The sequence below is a fragment of the Pipistrellus hanaki genome (assembly GCF_964339955.1).
Source record: "Pipistrellus hanaki genome assembly, chromosome: 1".
NCBI lineage: Eukaryota > Metazoa > Chordata > Mammalia > Chiroptera > Vespertilionidae > Pipistrellus > Pipistrellus hanaki.
Window position 1 is genome coordinate 39,053,616 of NC_140503.1, and position 22,918 is coordinate 39,076,533.

At 40.6% G+C, this 22,918-nt stretch overlaps 1 protein-coding gene across 1 annotated transcript in view; it reads left to right on the forward strand.

The window, feature by feature from the left end:
- MAP4K5 (mitogen-activated protein kinase kinase kinase kinase 5) overlaps window positions 1-22,918 on the forward strand; it is a 92,099-nt gene that overhangs the window by 6,665 nt on the left and 62,516 nt on the right. The window contains exon 3 of the mRNA XM_084886839.1: window positions 12,543-12,600. Coding sequence (XP_084742965.1) covers window positions 12,543-12,600 — 58 coding nt within the window. The remainder of the gene's footprint in view (window positions 1-12,542; window positions 12,601-22,918) is intronic.

Consider the following 22,918-nt stretch of genomic DNA (forward strand, 5'->3'; position numbering starts at 1 on the left):
TACTCTCTGTCCTTCCTTCAGGTTTTTGCAGGTACTTTCCTTTTCCTTAGAACTCTCTTTCTCTTCTTCTCGTTCATCTGTTTATCTTCTACTCTTTGGGTTTCCTTTTAAACAATGTACTTTTAGAAAGGCCTTTTCTGTCTCTTCCAGGTCATATCTATCTGCTATGTGATTTCTTGCCATAATACTCATCATTTGTCACTCATAATTGTTGCTGATAGTCTTCCTGCTTTACTCGGTGCATGAGAATAGGGACCTTGTGTTTACCACTGAAACAGGTAGCCTAGCACAGTGCATAGAACATAGTATGTGTTCAATAAATGTTTTGAAGGAGTGAGAAACAGAGTGGTCATGTAAGTAAGAAGTTTGAAAGGGTTCATTAAGATTAAGAGTTGAGGTGTGAATGGTAAACAAGGAACTAGAGGGAATGTAGATCACTCCTTCATGCAGTTCAGCTATGAAGAGAAAAAGGAATGAAACATACAATGTTTTTTCTCCATAATTTCTGTTTTTTTCCTTTCATTGAAACTGATTTCAGCTTTCAGTTGTTATCCTTTAAATTTTGTTTTATCACCCAAGTGAGCAGAAGTGTTACTGAGTTTACAGAAGGAAATCAGACAATTTGGGAATTTAGAAAGGAGATTAAAGGCAAAAACTTAGGATGGGCTGTTAGGAACCAATGTAGGTGATAAATTTAAAGCCTTCTTTTTCCCCTTCTTTCCTCCCTCTTCCCTTCTCTTCCTCTCTGATGTAAAGACTTGATTTTCAGCCCCAGTTATTCCCCTGTCAGTTTGATTAGGATGAGGCACATTGATAAATGGAGAGCTGAGATGCAACAGGGTGGGTGACATTTAATCAATATTTATAGAGGGTCTCTTAAGTACATTTAATCAATATTTATAGAGGGTCTCTTAAGTGCTAGATGCTAGACACTGTTCTGGGTGAAGAAAATAGAGAAAGATTCTTATCAGGAATCTGGGAGGAGAAAGACAATAAGCAATATACATAAGTTGTATGATATGGTAGCAGATGATTATCAAGATATGAAAAGAAAAAAAAATGAACCAATATGTTACTTCTCACACACATGCACCCACTTTTTATGTGTCCTGTGCCTTCTTGCCCCCCTCTTTAACCCTTCTTACCAATATCGGGATGAGCCAATAAGAGCATGTCTTAATATATTTTAATAGACATAACCTTCGATAAATTAGTAACAGTTTTTGCATTTTAAGCTTTTTTGCTCCTATCTTAATTGTAATAAGACAGTGGAGATGCTTGGGTCCCTTACCATTCCCCCACACCCCTCAGGAGTAATTTTCTGTTATCCTTTCTGAAATAGCATTGATCCATGAGTAGGACTTGCCTTCCTATTTTGCCTCTTTTTCTTGCTTCAGCACAGGTAGCCTTCTAAGTAATGTGTTCATTTTAGATAAGTTTGATATGTGAATAAATGAAAAATTACCTCTATCTCCTTTGCCATAATATAAGCATTGTTATATACATCTTTCTAGACTTTTAAAAACTTATATTAAGGATACATACAGCCAGCCGGATATGGCTCAGTGGTTGAACATCTATCTATGAACCAGGAGGTCACAGTTCATTTCCTGGTCAGGTCATATGCTCGGGTTGCAGGCTTAATTCCAGTGTGGGCGAGCAGGAGGCAGCTGATTAATGATTCTCTCTAATCATTGATGTTCCCCCCTCTCTCTCTCTCTCTCTCTCTCTCTCTCTCTCTCTCTCTCTCTCTCTCTCTCTCTCTCTTCCCGTTCCTCTCTGAAGCCAACAAAAATATGCTAACTTGTTTTAATTTCTAATAACACAAATCTAACTATAGTTTCTCCGCTTGGTATGATTTTTCCATTCTTCAACTCTTCATAAAAACTATTTTGCTTCTAGTTTTCAAACCTCCAATAATACCTCAGCCTCTCTTTTACTCCCTCCTCTCTAACCTATCCTGACTGATGATGATATTATAGAATTTCACTTTTTCTTTATCTAATTTTCTTCTTTAACAACAAATCTCTTTTCAGTGAGTTCCAGATTCCTAAATCCAGGAAACCTGACAGGCATCTTAACCTTAACATGTCTAACACAGAACACTCAGTGATAACCTGCTCCACAAAGCCATTCATCCCAACACCTTCCCAATCTAAATAAAACTTAATGGCATCCATCAAGTCCAAAACCCAAGGTCATTAGTTTTTATAGAATTAGTGCGTAATTGGGCTTAATCAGATTAGGATTTTGCCAGGTTATTATGAGAGAGGGAAAGAAGGGTAAGAAAGTTAAGGATGTTTCAAGAGTGATTATAAATAGCATGATGGATCATGGAACCCTTACAAGTAAGCAAGATGTGAGGAATTGAGAGGTAATTGGTTGTCATAGGAGAATGCATTGGGTTCATGAGGAATGGGAGGACTAGTATAAGTGAGCTAAAGGATAGAAGGTTATGATCAGGAAATACAGTGTTTGAAATCAAGATTCAGATAGGATGTCAAGGAATGAGAAATCAGAGAGGAGATCTTGATGTTGAAGTTTGTAAGAATGATGGCAAGAGAGAGATGAAGAGAAAGACTGTGAGCCAGGGGCCAAAAAGTCTTAACATGAACAAGGAGCTATGACCAGGTTAGTAGACAATGGCATCCTGGTGGTTGATAGCCTCCACCCTTTCACAGTCTGGGAGCCCTCGGAGGGTATCAAACTGACGGCTTAGGGCTACTTGCCAGCCATCAGCCTGGTTTATGGCTGAGTAGCGCTCCCCCTGTGGGAGCCCACTGACCACTAGAGGGCAGCTCCTGTGTTGAGCGTCTGCCTCCTGGTGGTCAGTGCTTGTCATAGCACCGGTTGTTCCATTGGTTGGTCAATTTGCATATTACCCTTTTATAGGATAGGATAAGATAGGATAGGGTAGGGTAGGGTAGGGTAGGGTAGGGTAGGGTAGGGTAGGGTAGAGGAGGGTATGGTAGAGTACGGTATGGTAGGATAGGATGTTTCCTAATACAAGACAGTTTTACTTCTTTGAAATGTCCATGTTTTTCTTTCTTAACACCTTTGCCTGGAATTCTTCCACAGTCCCTTACCCCCCAAGTCCTCACAGGAAAGTCTCATTAAATCTCAGCTTAGATTTACTTCTTCCTGGAAGGTTTCTCCAGTCAACTTTGACTGGGTTCAGAATCCTGCTAGGTTGTCTTATATCACCTTGGAACATTTCTCACACTTTATTGATTTATTTATTTTTATTTTTAAAATATATTTTATTGATTTTTTTACAGATAGGGGTGAGGGATAGAGAGTTAGAAACATCGATGAGAGAAAAACACCAATCAGCTGCCTCCAGCACACCCCTACTTGGGATGTGCCCGCAACTAAGGTACATGCTCTTGACTGGAATCGAACTTGGGACTCTTCAGTCCACAGGCCAATGCTCTATCCACTGAGCCAAACCGGTCAGGGCACTTTACTGTATTCACTATTCACTTATCTGTCTCTCCTGAAGGCAAGAACTATTTTATTTTATTTTATTACATGCTAAGTGTCAACAACAGTGCCTGGCACATAGTAAGTATCCTAAATAATAAAAGAGAAACACGCAAATTGTCGATACCTCCACTATGCCCACAAATCACGCCCACCAATCAAGAGCAGCTATGCAAATTACCCCAACAAATATGGCGGTGCCATAGAGCTCAAGAGAGCAGGAGGCTTGGGTTGCCCCCAGTGATTGAGGAAGCCCTGGCCTGCCCTGGCCTCTGCTCAAGACTACAAAGTTTCAATTATAGAAGAAAATAAATCCAGATACCAGGGCCTCCACTTGGGTTGCTGAGGGGGGGCGTGGCAAGCCTGCAAACCACCACAGGCCTCTTGCCCAGGCCACCCCAGGCCCCAAGAAAATGTCCACCCTGATCAGGGACACCCTTCAGGGCAAACCAGCTGGCCCGCACCCATGCACCAGGCCTCTACCCTATCTAATAAAAGAGTAATATGCAAATTGACCATCACTCCAACATACCAGATTGTTGCCCCCATGTGGACAAAAGATGGCCACCAAAAGAGAGCCAACAAGGGAGGGCATTTGGAAGGGACCAGGCCTGCAAGGGCAGGCAGTTGGGGGCAATCAAGCCTGCAAAGGTGTGACCAGGCCTGCAGAGGAGGGGAGTTGGGGGGACCAGACCTTCAGAGGAGCGCAGTTAGGGGTGACCATGCCTGGAGAGGAGGGCAGTTAGGGGTGACCAGACCTTCAGGGGAGGGTAACTAGGGGTGACTAGATCAGCAGAGGAGGGTAGTTAGGGGCAAACAGGCTGGCAGGGGAGCAGTTAGGCATCAATCAGGCTGGCAGAGGAATGGTTAGGGGGTGATCAAGCTGGCAGGCAGAAGCAGTTAGGGCAATCAGGAAGGCAGGCAGGCGAGCAGTTTGGAGCCAGCAGTCCTGGATTGTGAGAAGGATCCCAGATTGGAGAGCATGCAGGCTGGGCTGAGGGAGCCCCTCCCCCGCCCCCGTGCACGGATTTTGTGTACCAGGCCTTTAGTTCAATAATATATATTGAATGAACAAACCAGTCAAAAACAATGTTCCATACAGAAATCAGGTATAGAGGTTTTACAGCTTATGAAATAATTGACTATGTTCTTCTTTTGTGGATAAATGAGCTACTTTGCATTCCTTCAAACTTACAGGTGTTGTATTGCCACTTTTGTATTGAAGTTCATATTCTTTAATCTGGGTTGTATAATTCTGACTCTGAGTAGTAGTCACTAGCCACTACAACCTGGAGACATCTGGATTTTCTCTTGTTATGTTAAAGACTATTTTTAGTGGAACAGGGCATATTTAAAACAGATGCCCCTGGTTGGCTTTGAGGGAAGGGTGCATATTTAAAACTGATGTCCCTGGTTGGCTTCCTGGAAAAGTTTTGTGACTCTAAATCTATGTTAAGAGAAAATTAACAGAGGATAGGCAAAGGGGCCTCATGTGAACAACAGTAAAGTGGAATATAAGAGCTGAAGGGAGGGCAGGGCTGGAGAGGAAGAAGAGGAGGAAAAGGGGGAGGGGTGGGAAGAGAAAGAGAAAAATAAACATTGGATGTGAGATGCAAACATCCTTTGGTTGCCTTCCTTACCCAGATGGGGTGGGGAGAATCAAACTCACAACCAGGTATGTGCCTTGACCCGGGATAAATGTGCCTTGACCTGGAATCATACTGGCAGCCTTTCAGTGCACAGGACAACGCTATCACCATGGAACCAAATTGGCCACGGCACTGGTTTCATTTTTTTGCCCTAGTTTTGAAAAATTGCCCTGTCTGTTGTGGTTCAGTTGATTGGGCGTCGCCCCTCGCACCAAAAGATCACCAGTTCATTTCCCGTCCAGGCACATGCTCTGTTTGTGGGGCTCATGCAGGAGGTAGCTGATGGATGTTTCTCTCTCTTCCCCTCTCCCTCTCCTCGCTTTCTCTCTCTCTAAAAATCAGTAAAAACAATTTTAAAAAAATTACCTTCTGACTGCATGGCTACTGAGATGTAATGTGTATATCTTCTTATTTGTTGAAAAATTGTAGTTAAAATGTATAAACATAAAGCCTTCCTTTAATTATTTGCCGAATTAAAAATTTCACAGCATGTAGGAAAGTTAATGGCTGATTAAAAAAAAAAAGCAACTGAATAATATTGTTGAAATAGAAATGGCTTAGTTAGAAAGATCAGCATCGTTAATTTTTTTTCTTGGTGCTAGTGGAAATGTAAGGCTAACTTTTTACTGGGAATTTAAAAATCCAAAACAGGAGAGTTTGAGTTAAAATGCTTTTACAGTAGAAAAATGAATTGAAAATGTTACTTAGGAAATTAAAGAGAACTGCATTGGCAATGAGAGTATAAACAATTGAGTGGAAAGGCTGTTTTATCGATTTATGGTGATATTGGAGTGCTGCGGTACTTCTATTAGTTTCTTCTGTAAATATAATGCAGATTCAAATTCTTATGGTTTAAAAACAAAAATGCTTGAGACTGTCACATTTAACTTGTTGCAGGGAAATGTTGGGTTTCAAACACCAATATTACATATGACTACTTTGTATTTCAGTGTGAAATTGAATCTTTTGTGTTAAATACCTGAAAGATCTCTTTGGAACATTGAATCTGTAAAGTCTCTATTTAGAATATCTTTTTTTTTTCTGAAAGCCTCTTTGCCTTTTATTATAAAAGAGCCTGGTACTGCTTTCTTTTTAAAAATGCAGCTGGAAAATTACAGAATGAAAACATGTTCCCATCAGTTGTTCACTTGGAGAGAACAGAAATATGTCTTCAAAGTGGAGACTGACATTTACATATTTATTCTATCAGTGAGAGTTAGGGTTATGGGGTTTTCTTTACTTTTTACTTAACTACATATATTTTTAAAACCTCTGCATAGTGTAGCTGAATTTTATTTTTTATTACATTTTATTGGGGTGACATTGGTCGAACATAGAGATTTCATGTGTGGATTTCTAAGTTATAAAATTTGTATATAGCACTATGTGCCCACAATATTCTGTCACCTCATAATAGGACCCCTTCTCCCCTCGACCCCCTTCTCTCTGGCAACCACCACACTGCTGTTTGTGTTCATAAGTTTCAGTTTTATATCCCACAAATGAGTGAACCATATGAGTGATATCATATGGTTCTTAGTTTTTTCTGTCTGACTTATTTCACTTAGCATAATGTTCTCAAGGTCCATCCATGTTGTTGCAAATGGTGCTATTTCATCCTTTCTTATGGCTGAGTAGTATTCCCTTGTGTGTATGTACCACATTCTCTTCCAGTCCTCTATCGCAGAACACTTTGGTTGTTGCCATGTCTTGGCCACCATGAATAATGCTGCAGTGAACATAGAGGTGCATGTTTCTTTGAGAATACATGATTTTTGAGTTTTTTGGATATATATCCAGGAGTAGGGTTGCTGGGTATATGGTAGCTCAATTCTTAATTTTTTGAGGAGTCGCCAGACTGCTTTCCATACTGGTTTGTACCAGTATACATTCTAACTAGCAATGAATGAGGGTTCCCTTTTTCCACAACCTCTCCAACATTTGTTATTGCTTGTCTTGTTGATAATGGCGACTACTAATAGGTGTAAGGTGGTATCTCATTGTAATTTTAATTTGCACTTCTCTAATTGCCAGTGAAGTTAAACATCTTTTTATATATCTACTGGATCCCCGGTGCATGAAAATTCATGCACTGGAGGGAGGGCAGAAGGTCCCTCAGCCGGGCCTGCCCCCTCTCACAGTCCAGGAGCCCTCAGGGGTGGGAGATAACCCGGCGATCAGGGGAAGGTGACTCCCCATCACACCTCTGCTGTTGCCACTGCTAGCAGAGCAAGCCTCAGCTAGCCCTAGTTACCTGAGCCTCGGGCCGACCCTGGGCAGCTGGGGGACTTCTTAGGCAGGTACGCAGAGTGGCTGAGGGGACTGGATTCTGCCATCTTGTGGCTGTGGGTGCTGCCATCTTTGTGGGCATGGCATTCAATTAGTATATTCCCTTCTTATTGGCTTTGGGTGCCGCCATCTTGAGGGCTGGGCAGTCAATTAACATTCCCTCCTATTGGCTGTGGTGCTGCCATCTTTGAAGACGGGGCAGTCACTTAGCATAGTCCCTCCTTATTGGCTGTGGGCCCTGTTATATTTGTGACAGCATGAGGGTCAGTTAGCATATTCCCTCTTTATTAGATAGTACTAGAGGCTCTGTGCACGAAATTTGTGCATGGGGAGGGGGTATCGCTCAGCCCAGCCTGCACCTTCTTCAATCTGGGACCTCTCAAGGGATGTCTGACTGCCTGTTTAGGCCCCATCCCAGTGGACATCTCTCTCACAATCCGGGATTGCTGGCTCCCAACTGCTCACCTGCCTTCCTTCCTGATTGCCCCTAACTACTTCTGCCTGCCAGCCTGACCACCCCCTAACCACTCCCCTGCCAGCCTCATTGATGTCTAACTGCTCCCCTGCCAACCTATTTGTCCCTAACTGCCCTCTCCTGCAGGCCTGGTCACCCCTAACTGCTCTCCCCTGCAGGCCTGGGCCCCTCCCAGCTGCCCTTCCCTGCAGGCCCAGTTGCCCCCAACTTCCCTCTTCTGCCGGCTTGGTTACCCCTAACTGCCCTGCCCTGCAGGCTTGATCACCCCCAACTGCTCTCCCTTGTAGGCCTGGTCCCTTCCAACTGCCCTCCCCTGCTGACCATCTTGTGGCGGCCATCTTGTGTCTACATGGAGCGGCCATCTTGTGTCTACATGGAGCAGCCATCTTTGACCACATGGGGGAAGCTATCTTGTGTGTTGGAGTGATGGTCAATCTACATATTACTCTTTTATTAGTAAGGATGGAGGCCTGGTGCATGGGTGGGGGCCAGCTGGTTTGCCCTGAAGGGTGTCCCAGATCAAGGTGGGGGTTCCCTTGGGTGTGGGGCAACCTGGGCAAGGGGCCTGTGGAGGTTTGCAGGCTGGCCATGCCTCCTGGTGACCCAAGTGGAGGCCCCGTTATCTGGGATTTATTTATCTTCCATAATTGAAACTTTGTAGCCTGGAGCGGAGCCAAGCCTTCTGCTTGCTTCCCAGCAGCCATTTCTGTTGGGATTTATGTACCTTCTATAATTGAAACTTTGTAACCTTAAGCAGAGGCCTGGGCCAGCCAGGGTGTGCAGAAAGCTTCCTCCATTGCTGGGGCAACCCTAGCCTCCTGCTCTTTCCAGCTCTGTGGCTGCCACCATTTCTGTTTTGCTTTATGTACTTCTATCATTGAAACTTTATAGTCTGGAGTGGAGCCTAGGCTGGCAAGGGCAGGTGGAAAGCTTGACTTCCTCCATTGTCGGGGAAACCCAAGCCTCCCTCCTGCTCTCTGTGGCAGTAGCCATCTTGGTTGGGTTTATTTGCATATTCACTCCTGATTGGCTGGTGGGCATGGCTTGTGGGTGTAGCAAAGTGATGGTTAATTTGCATATTACTCTTTTATTATATAGGATTGGCTGTTCATATGTCTTCTTGGGAAAGGTGTATTTCAGGTCTTCTGCCCATTTTTTGATTGGGTTGTTTGGTGTTGAGTTTTACGAGTTCTTTATATGTTTTGGAAATTAAACCTTTGTCTGAGTTACTGTTTGAAATATCATCTACCATCTGGGTGGCTGCCTGTTCGTTTTGTTATTCTTTTCTTTTGCTGTGCAGAAGCTCTTCAGTTTGAAATAGGTCCCATTAATTTATTTTTTTACCGTTACCTCCCTTGCCTTTGGGGTCAAGTCTATAAATGTTCTCTACCACTCAGGTCCATAAGTTTGGTATCTATATTTTCTTCTATGTAACTTATACAATAGTTCCAAGTCTTATATTTAGGTCTTTAATCCATATTGAATTAATTTTTTATACTTGGGGACAAACTGTAATCCAGTTTTATTTATTTGCACGTGGCTTTCCAGTTTTCCCAGCACCATTAATTGAAGAGACTATTCACCGTTTTTATTTTTATGTGGTTATGTGATTGTTGTTCAAATCCTCCAATGGTATATTTCTTTCTGAAGCCATCAGAAATTCTAAAAAATAAATAAGTAAAGATGTCTTTGGTCCTTGCAACATTTTTGTTCAAATACATTAAAACAGTGTATTTGTGTTGACTCAAATGAATCTGAAAGTATATATTTAAAATAATTCTATATGTGTTATTTTAAAAATAATTAATAGACTTTTTGTACAGTATTAGATTTACAGAATAATTGAGCAAAGAGTACATGGAGTTATATTCATCGGCACCTCCCCCACTCACCCACACACAGTTTCTTCTTTTATTAATATCTTGTATGAGTGATATATCCTAGCTAATAAAAGAGAAACATGCAAATTGAAGCATACCTCCACTACGCCCACAAGCCATGCCCACCAGCCAATCAAGAGCGAGTATGCAAATTAACCCAACAAATATGGCAATGGCCATGGAGCTGGAACAAGCAGGAGGCTTGGATTGCCCCCAGTGATGAAGGAAACCAAACTTCCATCCCTCACCCCCACCCCCCCGCCCCGCGGCCCTGGCCTCTGCTCAAGGCTACAAAGTTTCAATTATAGAAGATAGATAAATCCAGATACCAGGGCCTCCACTTGGGTTGCTAGGCGGGGCGTGGCTGGCCTGCAAACCACCATAGGTTCCTAGCCCAGGCCACCCCACGCCCCTAGGGAATCCTCACCCTGATCCGGGACTTCCTTCAGGGCAAACCAGCTGGCCCCCACCCATGCACCAGGTCTCTATCCTCCTATCTAATAAAAGAGTAATATGCAAATTGAGCATCATTCCAACACACAAGATGGCTTCCTCCATGTGGTCAAAGACGGCTGCCCCTATGTGGATACAAGATGGCCGCCACAGATAGCCAGAAGGGGAGGGCAGTTAGGAGGAACCAGGCCTGCAGGGGCAGGCAGTTGGGGGCAATCAAGCCTGCAAAAAAGGGCAATTAGGGGTGACCAAGTCGGCAATGGAGGGAAGTTGGGGACAACCAGGCCTTCATGGAAGGGCAGTTGGGAGGGGACACAGGCCTGCAGGGGAGAGCAGTTGCGGGGGACCCAGCCTGCAGGCCAGGGCAGTTGGGGGCGACCAGGCCTGCAGGGGAGGGCAGTTAGGGGCAATCAGGCAGGCAGGCAGGCGAGCAGTTGGGAGCCAGCAGTACTGGATTGTGAGAGGGATGTCCTAGATTGGACAGGGTGCAGGCTGGGTTTGAGCGACACACACACGTCCATGCATGAATTTTGTGCACCAGGCCTCTAAATTATATGTTCCATTAATAGAAAATTAGGCAGTATTGCAAATCATGTTTAGAAGACTAATGGCATCATCCTCTTCTACAACATATGTACACTCTCACACACTAAATATTCCATTTATGGAAAATTAAGCAGTTTGCAAAGCATGTTGTAGAAGATTGTGATGACATCATTGTCTTCTACAACACATACACACTGTCAGGCACACATGCACATATGCATGCACACACAGACCAGAAAAAGAAACACACTATATGTTAGCTTTTAAACTTTTTCCCTCCAGGTTGTAAGATACAGATGATTTGTGTTTGTTTTTTAATCTTCCCCTGAGGATATGTTTTTATTGACTTTGGGGAGAGAGGGAGGAAGAGAAAGAAACCTCCATCGATTGCCTCCTGTGTGCACCCGTACTGGGAACAAATCCACAATCTATATGTGCCTGACCAGAAATCAAACCTGCAACCTCTTGGTACACAGGATGATGCTCCAACCAACTTAGCTATCCGGCTAGGGATTTATTTTTATTTATATATTTCTATTTTCTTTTAATGGCCTATGACTATATTTATCAAATATATAACAATCGTGAGTATTTTTCCTTGCTTTTCTTTTTTTAAGTTAACTTCAAGAATTTTTAAAATATCTTTTTATTGATTTCAGAGAGGAAGGGAGAGGAAGAGTGAGATAGAAACATCAATGATGAAAGAAAATCATTGTTGGTTGCCTTCTGCATGCCCTCCTACTGGAGATCATGCATATGCCCGGACTGGAAATCAAACCATGACCTCCTTCCTGGTTCTTAGGTCATCACTCAATCACTGAGACACGCCCCAGTGGACTAAGTTAAATTTATTGAAGTAATTTTTGTTACCAGTGTTGGGGTTCCTGGGTTCTCCAAGATAGAAATCGAGAGGAAGCCCCAGAGAATTTTCCAGACATATTTTATTAAGCTTATGCTGGAGCACAAGAGAGGCAGCACTGAGGAAAAGAAAGGTCCTCTGAACTGGCTTAGGGACTGGCTCTGCTTAGCTGTTTTATAAGTTGGGGGCAAAGCAGACTTGTGTGAAAAGGTAGACTTTAAAAAAAAGCGGCCTTGGGAATTTGCTGTGTCAGGGTATGAAAAGCAAGAGTTTAGAAGGGGGACATAAGACATTTCGGTAGGAAGTGGAGGAATGGTTGCATTCTTGCGGTGGGCCTATGAGTGGGGTTCTTTTTCTGGCCGTCAGGAAGCCTTGGAATCCCAGGAGGGGCCATGGGGAAATGTCAGCTCTGTGGGGTTTTTGGTGTAATGTCCTTGGGATCCCAGGTCCAGGTCCCTATGCTCTCTCACATTGGTTAATGACAATATGTAAATTTCAGGTGTACAACATTGTAATTCAACATTTGTATACTCTATTGCATGCTCACCACCCAAAGCCAATTTCCTCATGAGTATTTTTTTAATTAAGAAAAATATCAGGGGAGGGGATTGGTGAAGGAGAGGACATCTGTAATACTTTCTATAGTAAAGATAAAAATACAAAATAGAAAAATATTAACTCAAGTATAAAGAAAAGACTTTGAGGAAGTACACCAACATTATAAACCATAACTGTTTTTAAGTGGTGGGAGTAAAGGTAATATTTTGTGTATTTTCTTTTAATGGAAAAATAAATATACTCATTAAAATTTTGTTTTTTAGCTTTATTTAAAACATGATTGATAAGCAACAATTAACATAACTTTTATATAGTTAACAAGCTTTTAAAATATTTTATTTTCATTTTAGGCCAGAAATATACATACGGGAGAGTTGGCTGCAGTAAAAATTATAAAATTGGAGCCTGGTACGTATTAAAACACTCATGACAATTTTTTAACACTTTTCTTGTGCAGTTCACAAATATAGAACTTAAAAACATTTTCCATATTTCTTTGTTTCCCTTCTTCCAAAAGAAATGTTTATATATTGTCAGGGCAATAGGATTTCTCAAATATGGCTACATTAAATTGCATTGGAGGTTATTAATTAAAGACAAGTTTTATTGCTAAATAAAAGTTCAAATGTGCACATTCAAAAATTGGAAGACACATTGACAATGTTAAAGTAGTTTTTAAGTTATAGTGAGATAATTGAGCTTCGGTATTAACTTCTATGAGAATTTGATTAGGAAAGTATTCATTGATTTTTGGGAATATTTGGGAATATTTGGCATAATGATATTTTATATGTTAGCTGTTGTCTTGCTGATTGATTTAGGTTTAATAATTCTGGTCTTAGACTTTTTTTTAACACTTTCTGTCAGAAATGCTTTTTTTTTTTTTTTTTTTTTTTTTAACTCTTTCTGTCAGAGGCTCTTTTAAAACATACTGAGTGATTTGCTTTGAAAACAAAAGTATTATGTAAGACCTGAAACCATTTTATTATTTTGATATCCTCAAAGGTTTTTTTTCTCTTCGTAATGGGATCTTTTAAAAAAGTATTCAATTGGTTTTGTGTCCAGGTTTACCACAAAAATTAGAAAATTCAGAAATTATAAAGAAGAAAATAAAAATAATCCATTTGTCACCCAGGGATAACTATTATTGCCTTTTAGTGTATTTCCTCTTATTTTCCTCCTCTGTATACATGTAAAGATTTTACAGAGAGCATATACTATTAATATATGTACTATATGCTGTTCTTCACTTACATTACATAGCTTTTACATAGGTCAGTAAATATTTTTTTCTTTTTAATTGAGTTATAAGTGACATACAACATTATATTAGTTTCAGGTGTACAACATAATGATTCAATATTTGTCCATATTGTAAAAGGATCACAGTAAATCTAGTTAATATCTATCACCATACATAGTTACATTTTTTTTCCCTGTGATGAGAACTTTTAAGATTTGCTCTTTTGGGTGGCCGGCATAGTTTGGTGGTTGAGCATCGGCCTATGAACAACCAGGAGATTGGAGATTGGAGTTTGGTTCCCGGTCACAGCACATGCCTGGGTTGCAGGCTTGATCCCCAGTGGGGCCCTGCAGGAGGCGACCAATCAATGATTCTCTCTCATCATTGATATTTCTGTCTCTCCCTCTTCCTCTCCTCTCTGAAATCAATACAAGTATATATATATTTTTAATTTACTCTGAACAACTTTCAAATATGCAATACAATAATATTAACTACTAGAGGCCTGGTGCTTGAATTCGTACATGGGTGGGGTCCTCAGCCTGGCGGGCAATCGGGCCTCATTGAGACCATCTCGCCCAGTCCTGATAAGGGCCTATCAGGGCAGCCAGCCGAGGGAGGGTGGGGAGGGAGAGGAGGTATTGCTGGAGGTTGGCTGATCACAGGAGGTTGGCTGTGGGAATGTACTGACCACCAGGGGACAGCTCCTGCATTGAGGGTCTGACCTCTGGTGGTCACTGTGCGTCAGAGTGACCAGTCAGTCGACTGCCTGTTCAGTCATTCAGTTGCTTAGGCTTTTATATATGTAGATAGTTACCATGCTGTGCATTACATCCCATGACTTACTTATTTTATAGCTGGAAGCTCCTACCTTTTATATTCCTTCACTCATTTTTCCCATCCATTCGCTTCCTATCTGTTCTCTGTATCCATGAACTTGATTTTTTGGTGTGTTTTTTAAAAGATTCCACCCATAAGTGAGATCTGTTATATTTATAATGCCCTCAAGATCCATCTATATTGTCAAAATTATAAGTTTCTAATGAGCACAATAGTAGTTTTTTTCCTCCATATTTTTTTTTCTTTTTTTACTGTGGTAAAATAAACATTACATAAAATTTACCATCTAAACCTTTTTTTTTTTTTTTAATCCTCATCCAAGGATATTTTTTCCATTAATCTTTAGATAAAAACATCTATGGGAGAGAGGCACATTGACTGGTTGCCTCTCACATGCCTTGACCAGGGCCAGAGATCAAACCTGCAACCGAGGTATGTGTTCTTGACTGGGAGTCAAACCTAAGACCCTTTGGTCTGTGGGCCATTGCTCTTACCATTGAGAAAATTGGCCAGGGCTAAATGTGCTACCATCAACACCATCCAACTCCTGAGCTCTTTCATCTGAAACTCTGTAGTCAGTTAACAGTAACTTCCCATTCCCCTCTTCCCCCCAGCCCCTGTCAACCACTATTCTATTTTCTGTCTCTGATTTGACTACTTTAGGTACTTCATATACAATATTTGTCTTTCTGTTACTGGTTTATTTCTCAAGCTTCATCCATGTTGTCACACAGTTTCCTTTCTTTTTAGGACTGAATAATGTTCCATTATGTATATATTTGCCACATTTTTTTTTTTTTTTTTTGGTAAAATATATTTTATTGATTTTGTACAGAGAGGAAGGGAGAGAGACAGAGAGTCAGAAACATCGATGAGAGAGAGTCATCAATCAGCCGCCTCCTGCACACCCCCTACCGGGGATATGCCCGCAACCCAGGTACATGCCCTCGACCGGAATCGAACCCGGGACCCTTTGGTCCCCAAGCCGACGCTCTATCCATTGAGCCAAACCGGTCCCGGCTATTTGCCACATTTTTTTTATCCACTCACCTGTTGGACACTTGGGTTGCTTTCAACTTTAGCTATTGTGAATAATACTGCTATGAACATAAGCTACAAGTATTTCTTTGAGAACCTGCTTTCAGTCTTTTGGGTATATACCAGTAGTGGAATTGCTAGATCATATATTTCTATTTTTAATTTTTTGAGGGACCGCCATACTATTTTCCACAGTGGCTGTGCAATTTTACATTCCTTCCAACAGTGCACAAGGGTTCCAATTTCTCTATATTCTTTCCAACAATTGTTATTTTTCTATTTTGGTTTGTTTGTTATAATTGCAATTCTAATGGGTGTGAGTAGGTGGTATCTCATTGCAGTTTTTATTTGTATTTCCTAATAATTAGTAATGTTGGTATCTTTTCATGTGCTTATTTGTATATCTGCTTTGGAGAAATATTTATTGTAAGTCCTTTGTTTTTTAATCTGGTTGTTTTTTGGTAGTGTTGAGTTTTAGATGTTCTGTATATAGTCTAGATATTAATCTCATCAGATTTGTGTTTTACATATATCTTCTCCCATTATTTGGGTTGCTTTTTGTGTTGATAGTTTCTTTTGATGCCCCAAATTTTAAACATTTCATGAAGTCCAATTTTTAATTTATTCTTTTGTTGCTATACCTTTGGTTCATACCCAAGAAATTATTGCTAAATTTAATATCATGAGTCTTTTGCCTATTTTTTATTTAAAGAGTTTTATAGTTTTAGGGCGCACACATAGCCCCGCCCACCTGCGCACACAGCCTCCTGTTGATCGCTTGTTGCGGTGTGAGGGCCTCGTGGCGTGAGGGCATGACGACCACATAGACTTTTATCAATAGGATAGACAATAGGTTAGCTGTTGATGGAATGGATCATGAAAGTCTTAAGAATAATGTAATTTGAATCCACAAATTGATTGATCTTCCCAAGCCTGCTTTTTCCTAGATCAGTCTTCCCCATTTTGTTTGGCAGTTAGCCAACCCCATTGCCTTATTTCTCTCTCTTTTTTATACTCCAGGGTCAGTCTGTCAGCAAGTTCCTTCAACTCCACTTCCAAAACATCTCCTGAATCCAACTACTTCTCATTATTGCCTTCTCCACTCTCTTGGCTTCCCTGTTTCCTCTCCCACACTTCCCATCTGCCACCATCTAGTTTCCATAAAACTACTTGAGTGATCCTTTTAAACACAAATTTTTGTGCTCTCCTGATTAAAACATTTTTGGCTTTTCCAAATCCACTTAGAATAATATTCAAACTTTCCACCTTGCTCATAAAACCCCATATGAGCTGCTCTGTCTACTGTTCTGAGCTCATCATGTATGACTTCTGCTTCCTTACTCTGCCTCTGCTTTCTTTTTATTGAAACAGCCCAGTTGGTTGGAGTGTTGTCCCATACACCGAAAGGTTGCAGGTTTCAAACCTGGTCAGGGCAGCCAATGGATGTTTCTATCTTTCTAAAAATACCAATAAAAGCATATCCTCAGGTGAGGATCAAAATAAAATAAAACAGTCCAAGATTAAACTAGCTCTTCTATTCTCAGGAGATTCTTGGTCATTCAGAATCTTGGTCATTCTGTTGTGTCCTCAGAGAGACCCATTTCTGACTACCTAATTTAAAGTAGACACCCAGGCCCTGTTATTTTATTTCTCTGCATAGGACATGTAACTGTTTGGTATTTATTTATACACTACAGGCCCGGTGCATGAAATTTGTGTACGGGGGAAGGGGGGTGCCCCTCAGCCAAGCCTGCAACCTCTCCAGTCTGGGACCCCTCTCACAATCTAGGACTGCTGGCTCCCAACTGCTCACCTGCCTGCCTGATTGCTCCTAACTGCTTCTGCCTGCCAGCCTGATCACCCCCTAACCATTCCCTGCCAGCCTGATTGATGCCTAATTGCTCCCCTGCCAGCCCAATTGCCCCTAACTGCCCTCCCCTGCAGGCCTGGTCACCCCTAACTGTCCTCCCCTGCAGGCCTGGTCACCCCTAACTGTCCTCCCCTGCAGGCCTGGTTGCCCCCAACTGCCCTTTCCTACTGGTTCAGTCATCCCTAATGTCCTCCCTTGCCTGCCTGGTCACCCCTAACTTTCCTCACCTGCAGGCCTCGTTGCCCCCAACTGCCCTCCCCTGCAGGCCTGGTCGCCCCCAATTGCCCTCCCCTGCTGGCGATCTTGTGGCGGCCATTTTGTGTCTACATGGGGCAGCCATCTTGTGTGTTGGAGTGACTGTCAATTTGTATATTAGGCTTTTATTATATAGGACTATTAGCCCTGAGCAAAATCCATGCACTGGTAGCTCGCTGCCACCCTTCTATAGCTCTCTGCCTGCTTCCCCACCCTCCTGTAGCTCCCTCTACCCGCTTCCCGACCCCCATTGCTTGCTGCCCTGTCCCCTTCTGTAGCTCTCTGCTGCCCACTTATAGCTTGCTGCCCCACCCTCCTCCTGATCCATGATCCGGTCGTTACTCGGTAACACGGTTGGTTGTTACACTTCACTGTAACATCTTTATTATATAGGATGTTTGTTTGTTTAAGGTCAGTCTCTCCTACAGTGTAAGATCATGAGAATAGTGATCTGTCTTCACTGCCATATTGCAACACCTGGAACAGTATATTCTTTGTACAGATGAATATTATATTTGTCTTTCTATTGTCTTTGTATAAGACTGACAAATTAATTAGGTATATAATTATTGAATCACACATTCTTTTCTCACCATCAAAAAACCTATAGGCATTTTCTCCCTTGAATACTATTAGAGAAAACTGTAAGGCCAGCCTGGTAACTTGTTGCTTCTGCCTGATGGTTTGTGGCACCAAGTGCTGCCTGCACATATCTTCTCTAAGCTGTGATATGCAGAAAATACAGCCTTAATCTTTATTTTACCTTTAGATTTTTATTCATGGTTAGTTGTAATTGTAATTTTAAAAATTAGTAAATATCAACTATAAAATTAGTCACCTGAGAAATAAAATGTGAGGGTCTAAATTATTTTAAGTATGTATACTTTTCTTTTTAGAAAACAGTTTCATTTATTTTCATCATCTGTGCTTTAGAATTGAGGAACTGATCTTCTGTTTGTGATGGTGATTTTATTCATTTGGGTTGTTTCATTGCATTTTACTTTTTTTTTAAATAAATCTTTATTGTTCATCTTATTACAAATGTTCTTCATTTCCCCCCCCCCCCCCCCGCTTCCATTGCTCCCCTCCACCAGGTTCCCACCCCATCCTCTGCCCTTGCCCCACCCCCCATTGTCCTCATCCATAGGTGCACAGTTTATGTTCAGTCTCTTCCCACACCACCCTCTCCCCTTTTCCCCAAGAATCGTCAGTTCACTCCCCTTCCATACCTCTGATTCTATTATATTCACCAGTTAATAGTGTTCATCAGATTTTTTTTTAATTCCCTTGGGTTTTTAGATTCACTTGATAGTTACGTATTTGTTGTTCATAGTTTTTATCTTTATTTACTTTCTCTTCCGAAAGAACCCCCTTCAGCAATTCATATAATTCTGGTTGGCGGTAATGAACTCCTTTAGCTTTTTTTATTAGTGAAGCTCTTTATCTGGCCTTCGATTCTGAGTGATAGCTTTGCTGGGTAGAGTATTTTTGGCTGTAGGTTCTTGCTATTTATCACCTTGAATATTTCTTGCCATTCCCATCTAGCCTGCATGGTTTCCGTTGAGAAATCAGCTGACAATCGTATGGGTGCTCCTTTATAGGTAACTACCTGCTTTGCTCTTGCTGCTTTTAATATTCTCTCTTTGTCTTTTGCTCTTGGAATTTTAATTATGATATGTCTTGATGTGGTCCTCTTTGGATTCCTTTTGTTTGGAGTTCTGTGTGCTTCCTGGACTTGTAAGTCTAATTCTTTCTCCAAGTGGGGAAAGTTTTCTGTCACTATTTCTTTCAGTATGTTTTCGGTATCTTGCTCTCTCTCATCTTCTGGGACCCCCATAATTCTGATGTTGGTTCACTTGAAGTTGTCCCAGAGGTTTCTTACATTATCTTCAACTTTCTGGATTCTCTTGTCTTCTTGCTTCTGCGGAGGAGTGTCTTCTGGCTCTTTATGTTCCAAATCTTTGACTTGATTCTTGCGATCTTTCATTCTGTTTTTAGGACTCTGTATAATATTTTTTTATTTTATTTCAGACAATGTATTCTTTATTTCTTGTTGATCCCTTATTATTTCTTGTTGACCTCTTATTATTTCTATTATAGTTGATGCCTTTTCATATCCTCATAGGTCTTATCGACCTTTTCTAGGAAATTCTTGAAAAACCTTATATGCGTGGTTTTGAACTCTATATCCAGTCGCTTTTTTTCCTCCATTTTTTTTGTTTGTGATCTGTTTCCTTGTCTCGGCATTTTCACAGCTTCCCTGAGTTGGTAGGGTGGCTTTGTGTGCTAAGGTGTCCTATATGGTTCAGTGAGTCAGCCTCCCAGTTACCTGAGGTGGACAGTCTTGGTGTAGCCCTTTGTGGGCTGTGTGTGCAGTCTTGTTGTTAAGCCTTGCTTGTTGTTGGTATCACTGGGAAGCGTTGATCTCTAAGCCAATTGGCTATGAGGATCAGAAGTGTCTCAGCTAGGAGGGTTTCTGTATTCCGCTTGAATGGGGCAGTCTCGGGGTGGCACAGACAAGCTTTGTTGAATTGGTTGCAGGCTCGCGTACCTATGCACCTATTTGGTATAGGCGCAGACAAGCTTTAAATTCCTGTCTGTCACTCCCTAGGAGAGTCCCATTCACTATGAACGAGAAAGCTAGCCACTGGAAGGGCTTCTGTGCTCTGCTTGGATGTGGCGGAGTCTCGGGGTGGTGCAGACAAGCTTTATTCAGCCCCTCCCTACGAGGGTCTGGTTTCTGAGTCCCGCAATAATGGCCGCTGGCTTCCCACACCTCCGAGAGATCTCTGCCCACTGCCTGACAGTCTGGCCTCTCCCTGTCTGGGGCCATTTATCAGTGCAATTGGGTGGTTCTGTTTTCCTCCCGAACTAGAAAGCCAGCTGCCGTGCATTAGCTGTCCACCCTCTCCGTAAGCCAGTAGCGAACTCGGCCCGCCCTCTCCGTGCTCCGCAAGCAAGCCGGCAGCGAAGTCGGGCAGCCACCTTTTCTTGTGCACAGTTCTCTGCACCTTCACAGTTCCTGAGGTTCAGCGCGCCTTCTTTCTCCTTCCCAGATGGTAGAGCCTCCTCTCAGCCAGCTGTCCAGCCCTTCAGGGCGATGTTTCCCCTGTTTTTCAGTTCTAAATTCAAATTTGTTGTGGTAGGCTGCATTCGGGTGTCTGCCCTAGGCCGCCATCTTGGTTTCTCTTCCGTTTCATTACATTTTAATTGTGGAGTTTTTTCCTCTTGTATCTTGCCTTTAAAAGAAATGTTTTCTGTATGACCATAGATTTTTATAGCTTGGTTTAGAATTTTCAGTAAAGCCAGAGTAGATGGTGTTTGTCACATTTTCAGAATAGACCTAAGGAAATGTTTTGATAAAAAATCTGATGGTATGCTAAAGAATTACTTCATCATTCAGTTTAGATAGGTCAAATAATTCTGGAGACAGCTGTATTTCAGAAATGAATTCAGCTTTTTTAAAAATTGTACTTAAGCCAGCACATTACAAAAGTGCTTCCTTGTATTGATTTAACAGATGAGCTGGTTTAGAATTGTTTTCAGACATGAAAAGGTAATTATTTGCCAATATGACTTACAAAAAAGCCTTATGTCTGATTAAATATAAACAAGACTTTTTTTAAAGTAAATGAAGTTGCAGCTATAAATAACACTTTTCACCCCAGTTAAAAATAATAGAAACTTATTAGAGCCTTGAATTTTATTACTGATTTACTGACTTACCCCTTTTTATGTTATTTTTATAATTTTACTGAAAATTTGCCTTTGAGGCTTTTCCTAATACTCATAAAAATTCTAAAGTGAACATTAGCTTTAACAATAAAAGTAAATTAGCACAGAGAATTGGTTTTTTAATTAGCTACAAAAACAACTGAAAAAGATAACAAGTCAGAATTCCTTCCTATGTCCTCATGTTTTTTTTAAATTCTTTTTATACACAGACAAATTATTATTTCTAAGAATGACTTAAACATTTCTGTATTTCATTTTAATAATAACTGCTTATTAAATATGATACTATCTTACAAATAAAGTTTGACATACCAGTTATTAGTATTGAAAGTAAATAATGTATATTAGTGATATCGTTTTGATTTTTAGTTGCATTTTCCATCTCTTTGTTCAGGCATCAGAATTACCCCAGAAAAGAAAGCAGATATTATGATGATATTTGTCACCATATTTTTCTGTCCTTGTCTGAATTTCAGCTTGCCCTCTAACTCAATTTATAGATGTTCATTTGCTCAAGCAAAATTGTAGTTAGTAGCAGCCAACAGCCAGAATAGGAGCAAGATTCTTGGGACACTTAATCATTAGAATCCCACTTTCCCTCCCCCTCTCTTCTCTCTTCTAATAACCCTTCTTTTATGGTGAAACTATATGATAATATTTTAAAGTTATGCAAATGATAGTTTGTTGAAAACTGTAAGTCTTACTTACAGGGTTGGAATTTAATACAATTACCACCCAGAGTCATTAATGCAGTATACTTTTGCTTGCTTGCTTGCTTATTTTTTTAAATACTAAATTGAAATAATCATGAAATAGTTCAGTATGTTTAAGTAAAATAAGTTAAATGTATTTCATTAGTGTAAACAATTTTTAAAATAAGAAAGAATCTGTAAGTATCTTTTAATAGATGTTTAAAACATTTCTCACTTTTGTCTTGTTTCCTGGATAAGCACAGAAAGAAGAACAAATTTTAAAAAAGTCAAGGTCTATAAAGATTTAAACAGCCGTTAGTTTGCCTTGTTAATGTTCTTCAAAGAAATTCCAAAGTAGGGGCTTTGACCAAATGGGACAAATGTCAGCTATCCTAGTTAAGTGTTATGTTCTTGCTATTCACTATTTGCTTCTATTTTTAAAATCTAATAATTTCGATTTTTAAAAATAACCTGTAGAGTAAAATATTAGTATCCTATCTTTAGGATTTAGAAAGCTCAAGCCTAAATTGGTGGAAAATGTTAATTTGATGTCACAAAAGGCCCCAAATATGTTCTTTTAAATAATAGATATAAAAAACTAATATGGTTAGATATTTCCTGCTATTTAAATAGGTAAAAATCACTTAATTCTAGGATATTCTTTTTCAATTAGATTCCAGTTTGCTTTTGAATACAAGATAAAGTTGAAATATATTTTTTTTATTACTATGTAGTAAAAAAGATGAACTACAATGCCAGGTTCTAAATTAGTGAATTTAAAATGGAGAGGATTTTTCTCTTTAGTTGAATTTTCAGAATCTAAGTTTGGCATCCCAAAGAAAATGTTTTGTTAGAATTGACTGTCCTATTTATTTGCAATCTCCATTCATTTTGCTCAATTGAAATTTTTTTTTTTTTTTTCAGTATTGCTTTCACTGTTTGGGGTATATCCTTTTGTTTGTATTATTGATTTTTTTCTTCAGTGTCTTAGAGTTTTCTGAGTACAGGTCTTTTATTTCCTTAATTAAATTTATTCCTAGGCAATTTTTAATT